We start from the raw sequence: 8273 nt of genomic DNA on the forward strand, positions 1-8273 counted from the left end.
CACATTGTATTCACACAGTGTTAGACGCTGTCTAAGGTTGTAGTACAATAAAGGAATCATTTAGTAAATTCCAATTCTCTCCTACTTAGTATAGTTTTAAAACAGTTTTGTTTTACTCTTTCTATCTTTCTACTGTCTCGCCTCCTATTTTGTACAAGGGGTAGTCTGGTCCAGGGTTTCTTTCCGAGGGGGGATTAAAAACATCAACGGGAATGGTGGAATTATAATAGTAGTTAAACTATGTATTTTCTCGATTTGCCAAAAACAAACTTTGGTTACATCGGGGAAGATCAACCGAACCCGAAACCGTACTCGGGATTTTACCGTTTAGCAAGTACGCCTTTTGTCAATATTGTTATCACGATACAGCCGCTATTGATGCACAGTGTACTGTAGCATGCTATACTATTGGCAGTCACGTATTTGTTATGGGCTAGGTTTTCAGAGGAAATAAAATCCCACTTTATGTGTTTATCACAAAAAAAGCCCTTCAAATGAAGTTAAGTTTGCGCGACTAAAAAACAGGCTTTAAAAAAAATTCCCGAAATATATTGATGTTATAATGCTGAATTAAAAAGCCGTACAGTTTGGTTTTAATAGTCTCCCATCGCGACAGTTCTATTTATATAGATCTGTTTGAGAGTTGAGGGTGGGGGCACAGTTATCAACGAAACGCCCACGTATTTAGGTCGTTGCACTACGCGAGTGGCTAGCAGTGTTTTCTTTCCAGGGGGGTGGGAGAGGGAGAGGGGTACACAATTTTCGGGATAGGGGGGGGGCGAACACTGCTAAATATATATTTTTTCTAAATAAATTATATTTCGTTAAGGGAGGGGGAAGAAGTAGACAATCATCGGGTCCGCCACCCGCCCCCCCCCCCCCCCCCCGAAGAGATGCCTGAAAGAAACTCTGGTGGCTAGTTTGACAGGCCGTCCTCTCACCTGTGTAGCTGGTCTCCTGGTCCCTGGAACATTCATCACAACAGGTGTGTAACGTCTTAAGGAGACATCCAGAGTTGGCCGGGTCGTTTGGCCGTGTCTTGACTACAGTATGGCCCCATGTCTGAAGAATAGGGAATATATTTTTTTTCCAAACTTAAAAATAAAATTTTGCATATAATTTCCTTAAAATTAGGTGAATTAAAAGATTATAACAACTACCATAGAACGAGTTAATTTCTATAGTGAAATTTCTTCGTCTTTAATCCTATTTCCGGATGATTATCTATTTTTATTATTATTCATTTAGACACGTTCCTCTATATAGTGATAGAGTATTAATGAAGAATAATAATATCGTCTCTTTTGACTACCATATCAAAAACGTGTACATTTTCCTTTTTATTTTTACCCAAAGTTTACCCTTTATATTAGTACCTAAACATTAGGTTTCTATACTTGCCTAAAATTTAAAATCTTTATATAATAGGCCCATCTTATATATTTACCAAAATGTACTCTTTATATAAGTACATGAAAAATACTCTTTTTATAATTTTTATGCCTGGAATTTAACAACTTTCTATAATTATCTGAAATTTAAAAACTTTCTATAATTACCTGGAATTTAAAAACTTTCTATAATTACCTTAAATTTAAAAACGTTCTATAATTACCTGAAATTTAAAAACTTTCTATAATTACCTTAAATTTAAAAACTTTCTATAATTACCCGGAATTAAAAAACTTTCTATAATTACGTTAAATTTAAAAACTTTCTATAATTACCTGGAATTTAAAATCTTTACATAAGTGACCCGACTCAGGTCGGAAGTGGATGCTGCTGTAGATGTAGTACAGGCCGGAGTGTGCTATCCGTAGTCCGTCGTTCAAGACCTCCACGCCACGCGCATGCTCCACTCTCTCATCCGGCGTGGCGTTGACGTGTTTGAACAATATTAAAGCGTTACCTCCACTGTCAAACTGTGGAACTACATGACCAGGTACCAGGTTAGACTTAGCTCAGGTGTGGTCGAGGTGTTACAGTTAAAAAACCTAACGGTGCTTTGAATTCTATTTACATTTTAAAAGTCTAATGATGCATGTAATTCTATTTACAAATTAAGAGCCCAATGATGCGAAACGTTTAATTGACAATTTTAAATGTGATAGATAATAATAGTTTAATTTCTAGCACGAAAGAAACGGGGTATGGAATTAGCTGCACCGGTGGCGTAGCTAGGTATTACGACACCGGGTTCAACAATTCAGGTTGTCAATCCAATCAAGAAAAAAAAACAGGCTGAAATCAGATTCTAAGGGACATATGATGCTTGTTGACACGTAATACAGTTAGAGGAAACGAGAACGAAGAAGAAGAAGAAAATCTAAGACTTGTCTTCGAAATTATATGATACTTGAAAACTCAACACTTTGGTGTCACCCCCATACCTAAAGGTGTCACCAAGATGTCTACGGTGTATATAACTTTAATACGTTATACATTAAACATAAAAAAAACACATACTTTCTAAAAGATTTTTGTTTTGAAGTTGACAAGCTTTCCAGTCAAGAAAAAGAAAATTCAATCTAAAGTCAGAGTCTAAAGAGCATATGATGCTTAGCATGTTGAAACGTAATACAGGGAGGAAACTCCCTCCAATACTAGAATCAAGAGAGGAGAAGAAGATAAACCCCAAGTCATGCATTTGACTTTACATAATATTTTTAAAATGAACACTTTGGTATAACCCGCATACCTAATTGTGACATCATTATGTCTATAACTTCAATATTAACATGAAAAGAGACAGGCTCTCTAAAAAGATTTTTGTTTTGAAATTGACTTTGTGCATGCTTACCTCTATCTCGATAAGCAACAGTAGTGTGGGGGTTGACCGGTGGGTACAGTCGTTTGTGGGCGGAGACTGGACTGAACTGGAAACTGCTGACGTTATACTCTTGGAGAGGTGCTGGAAATTACATTATATCTAAGTCAGTCACAAAGTCAGGCAAGTCTATGCTTTGATTTGTAAACTTATGTAGGTGAACGTTGTGAAGTTTAAATACTCAGATAAAAGATAAGTTCGAAACGTATTTACACATTGCGAAGATGAAATATAGTTCATGTTTTTTTGACCTCGGCTTATAAAGTGAAAGTGTGGTCAGCACTTTGGCCAGCCGCGTTTACTTTCTCTAACATAAGTTAAGTACCCATCAAAGCTGGATGGACTCAGAGATGTTCTATTGATTTGCACCCGGATTCGAACCTGAGACGTTTGGGTTAACAGCCAAGCGCTCTACAGCTTAGGCCACACCGTCCCATTAATTATATGATGATGTAAGTAAATACTTTGATGTGTAAGCTAGACGGTTATTTAGATAAAACCTATGATGAATATCAATGAGCAGGTGGGTTATTATCATATTGAGTTGATTTTTATATCGGTGTTTAATACATTTCAAGAGGATGTGTGGAGGTTGAGCGATTATATCTTCAATCAATAGCTCACCTGTGTCTACTTCTTGTCTTCTCATAGTCTGCAAAAACAAGACATTTCTTTTTAAAATAGAGTTGAACAAATCTTTAAAATAGAATAAACTTTAGCACAAAAGCTTTTTTTTTATAATTCGTTTTGACCTATTCAGAAAATAATAATCGTATCCTATGGCTTCTTAATAAGTCTATTAAAACATTATGGACAGTGTGGCAGGGAGATAGAGCTTACGATTTTAAAACCGAAAGGCTCGAGTTCAGATCCCGGACTCGAGTCTGTGGGAGGTCCCTGAGTACGCCCAGCTCAAATGGGTACCTAACGCACATTTGGAAAACCAAGGCGACTGGGCAAACTGATGACTACACTATCCTCTTTTATGCCGTAGTCATTGATCAGATTAACTCTACTTCATCTGCCCCAATATGTCTTGAGCGAATACGGGAAAATATGAAAACAATATTTTTAAAAATTCTCATAGAGAGTAATAATACTAATATATATAAATTGATGTGGCTTTTCAGAATATGCTAAGATATGAATTTCGTCTTACGTTGAAATACAAAAAAAAATGAAGCTGTATACTAAAAATGTTCTTGATTTTGTTATTGTTTTTCTTTTTATTATATTATACTCAAGACATTTTTTGAAAGAAGGTGCCTCACCATTTCTAAAAGTGCGGACATCTGAGCACTGTCGTAGGCACAGCACAGTTCCTCGTCGTCTTCACCCAATCGTCTGCTCAAGGTCTCTATAAGCGGATCTGCTGCTGATAAGTCCATGGGGTTCCTGACGATCTTTGTACACGGCAGACATGCTATCGGCTGGTCAGTTTTCTGCCAAAATAAAATACGAAAAACAGAATAATAGTCAATCACCATTAGAAAATGTCTTGATAAATAAGCGACGGAAACTAAATAATATTTTAAAAATTAAGCGAGAGTAATCTCCCCTAAACTAACTCGTATATTACCTTTTGAAAATCGTACAGAATCGCGTAGAAAAAAAAATTGTGCACCAAAATGATCATAAACAATGTGTGTATAATAGAGCGGAAAATTAGCGCTTTGTGAAGGAAACACTGATTATTTTTTTTTTAAAAGTCAATTAAACATCTAATTTAGATAAATTTTATGTCATAATGCATTGTCATCGAGTCTAAACTTACGAGAAAGTTTTTAAGGAAATCGGTCAGGTAGAAGTGATTATTTTTCACAAATCGGAAATAGCGTAATGTAATAAGTTCTCATGAAATCACAAAAAAATTGATTTGAGAGAATCAAGAGAATAAGATGATATACCTAAGTTTAAAGACTCGTCGACCTAACTGAAACAGTACTCAAGTCATAGTGTTTACATGGAAATAGAATAAAATAACACTTCCTGTCGTCGAAATCGTTCAAATTTGAAAAAATACATGTGCATACAAATTAATACTTATGCGTGAAATTTCGAGTTACGGTAAATCGCTCAAATATTGATAAAAAACGGATATATTGCTTATAAATGAATTTCGTCAACATAACTGAAAACGGTGCTCAAGATATCGTTTTTTCAGACAAACCCACAGACATACAGAAACACTTGCTAAACTTTTTTTCCGACACATAGAGGTGTAAAACGCCCAGATTTGTGAGAATATCGATTTCGATATTTTGCACGATTACAATACTTTCTTTATACTTTGTATACGAGAAAGTAAAAATGTGAATACCATTTTAAAAATAAATCAACATAAAATAAAGTAAATTAAAGTATGTATAATGTACTTTTTTGAGTTTTGTTTTACTCTCTGCAATATGTTTTATTGCTATTAAAAGCGTAGTTAATTATGGAGGACAACATGATTTAGTTCACTTCAATGCTCAATGAAATTAGCCTGCTGACTATAATACTATTTTAGTTTACCAGAAAATTAAATAACTACTAAACTTTATATGAAAGAAAACAATGGCATGGGATTTTAAAAAAAATATTAAGTGGTGATACTGGACATTGTCGTAGAAGAAAGGATTAAAAAAAAAAGATGAGTAACACTAAGAACCATCTAGATATCATACATGTCTAATCACGTGACTTGCACTGACCTTCATCACGACCTTGTTGGACAAGGCCAACACAACCAGGACTGTCAGGCTCAACAGAATCGATGCCAGTAGCATGAAGAAGACCAGTCTGTAGAGGAAACAGGGCTGATGTTTTCATCATTATAAAACTAGGGCGCGTTTCGTTAGAATTTTATGTTATAGATAGTAATAAAAAAATTATACAAGCGAATCTCGACATATAATAATTATGATGTATATATATATATATATATATACATACATACACACACACATATATATATATATATATATATATATATATATATATATATATATATATATATATATATATATATATATATATATAAGGATTGGGGTAATTAGGGCTTACATCATTCATACTAATATACAGAATAAATAGCGGGTGTGGAATTCAACCCAAGAGAAACTATAATAATGCATGTCTAATACGATTTAGATCGACACTGAATATTGATCATAAACTTAATTTTTAAAACCATACACATATATCTCTAATTGATACAAGAGGTAGAAATATTTACCTGAATGGATACATACAAAAACTCCGTGATTAATTTATTCTAATTTTTTGTTGAATGGTTATCGTTGCTTATGCATTGAATATAATATTTTCAAACTTAATTTGTGATTGAAACTTTTAATACATCTCCTACTAAATTATTATGTTTGTAAATCAAAAAAAAAAAAAAAATTAAAATTAAAAAAAAAGTATTACTGTACCGTATCATTCGTTGTTTTTAAACTAAGTAAGTAAGAGAAAATACTAATAAATTATCAGCTATTCGGACTTTTAAAAAAAATAAATTGTGCTTGAAAAACAACTATCACAATATTGAGTGAATGTAATCGTAGCGATTAATAAAACAGAAGTCTGCCTCTGTAAGGAGCGAACGTGAATGACTTTACCCGGATCTGTATCTGTCTTTATATGAACCGGATTACTACCGTGTTGCTTTCAGGAAAGCCCCTTACTATAAATTGCGTCACGCTTACCTTGTAACCATCAAATAGGAAGAGTATATTTAGAAGTGTATAAACACACAACACAGCCTGGGTTTTTCAAAGATGGGCATTTTTATTTCTGTTTCCTTTGCTACGATAACGTGTTCAATATCTCCAAATCTAAGAATATCCAGGTTATTTTTAGAATTAGTATACTTTTTCACTTTTTCGTGTACGAAAAGATAACACAACCTGATCGCTATAAAACTTGCAATATTCAGTTTTGAGGATATGAAATAGTGCGAGAGATGCTTAGAAACTATACGAAGAAGATTCAAGAAAAATTTAAAACAAAACACTGTAACTATATACTGTAAACCTTTAGTCATACTTGGATATTTTTAATAACTGCGTGAATTGTTTGTTAACATTTAGATCTATGTATTTGCTTTCCATTGCACTATATGGTTGTGTAAATCATATTGATATGTGTAAATAATGAAACTTTTGCTCAACACATAGCATGAACGCACATATAGTATAGGACAAATTGTTTACATGTAGCTGTAGAGAAATGTATGCGTTTATATATATATATATATATATATATATATATATATATATATATATATATATATATATATATATATATATATATATATATGTATTTATTTATTTGTATTTAAATATTTATATATACAGAATGTATATATATATATATATATATATATATATATATATATATATATATATATATATATATATATATATATATATATATATATATATATATATATATATATATATATATATATATATATATAGTGCATTATGTATGCATAGGGTACACTATACTATGTATGTATAAAGTATAGCATGCAACACGTTTTATGTGTAAAGTCCAATGTGTATGTACATGGTAAAATATATAAGAATAAAGTATAGCATAAAACACATGTGTATAGTTTACCATGTGCCTAAAACATCCTAACTTACCCTAAACAAAACTTCCGGTGTTTCTGTCTGTCTTGTTCAATGAAATACTCGCATTGTCTGTTTTCCTTGGTCAAATTTCGGTACGAACTTTGTGTGAAAAACATTTGATTGTCTTGTATCAAATAGCCACTAGTAGAAAACAAAATTGTTACAATTTTTACCAAAGCTACTATCAAGAAATGTTACCTTATATAAATAGAACAGGTAGATTTGAATCAGAGGAAATAATATACTTAAATTGATAGTAATAAATTAAATGTATAAAAAATATTTTGTACATAGTTGTAGAAGCCTCACTTGACAGATGTAATTTTGGGAGGATTTATTATATTTTGTGTTTGTACACCCATACATATTTATTGCACGGTACTATATCTCAGTATCGTGAACAGGATGGTTTTATGTGTCTAGAGGCTAATAAAAACAGGATGGTGGGATTGTAATATCCATCCTGCTTATCGAAATTACTACCTCCAATCTTCTTTTTCAATTTTTAGTGTTAGAAGATATTTCCTCCAACACAATTAAGTATACGTGTAAACTTTTTATGCGCCATTGAGGTCATTGACTCCGATTTCAGCCTGCTTTTCTTTTTGGATCTGCTTCCATAGCCTTTGTCCAACCAAGAACAAACAACAAGGCAGCAGTTGTTTGATTTTGGAGTTGTCGAGCCTCATTTACCCCGCGGTTCGAGCTCTAGACTTTTCGGTTTAGCGGCCATGAGCTTTGCCAACTCGACCACCCCGACACACTACTACCTCCAATAATATGCTAGCACTAACAACAAAAGATTTTACTTATCTGATTTTTCA

General features: G+C 32.9%; 1 protein-coding gene across 1 annotated transcript; it reads right to left on the reverse strand.

The window, feature by feature from the left end:
- Positions 1–2559: 2559 nt before the first annotated feature.
- Positions 2560–6424, reverse strand: LOC131936087 (uncharacterized). The gene is made up of 6 exons (XM_059292944.1): positions 6244–6424; positions 5521–5608; positions 4099–4269; positions 3452–3479; positions 2801–2911; positions 2560–2603 (listed from the first exon to the last, which is right to left on the reverse strand). Exons 1-6 carry the CDS (start codon positions 6249–6251, stop codon positions 2560–2562), a joined length of 450 nt encoding a protein of 149 aa, XP_059148927.1. The 5' UTR covers positions 6252–6424.
- Between the last annotated feature and the right edge of the window lie 1849 nt (positions 6425–8273).

The sequence above is a fragment of the Physella acuta genome, unplaced genomic scaffold (assembly GCF_028476545.2).
Source record: "Physella acuta isolate Inbredline_101_S28 unplaced genomic scaffold, ASM2847654v3 ptg000167l, whole genome shotgun sequence".
In the NCBI taxonomy this organism is placed as follows: Eukaryota; Metazoa; Mollusca; class Gastropoda; family Physidae; genus Physella; species Physella acuta.

Excerpts from the sequence above, each read along its gene's own strand:
- LOC131936087 (XM_059292944.1), bottom strand. Across the intron at positions 4,270-5,520 it reads CCAACAAGGTCGTGATGAAG|AAAACTGACCAGCCGATAGC; the intron begins GTCAGTGCAAGT and ends TTATTTTGGCAG. Across the intron at positions 2,912-3,451 it reads AAGACAAGAAGTAGACACAG|CACCTCTCCAAGAGTATAAC; the intron begins GTGAGCTATTGA and ends TGTAATTTCCAG.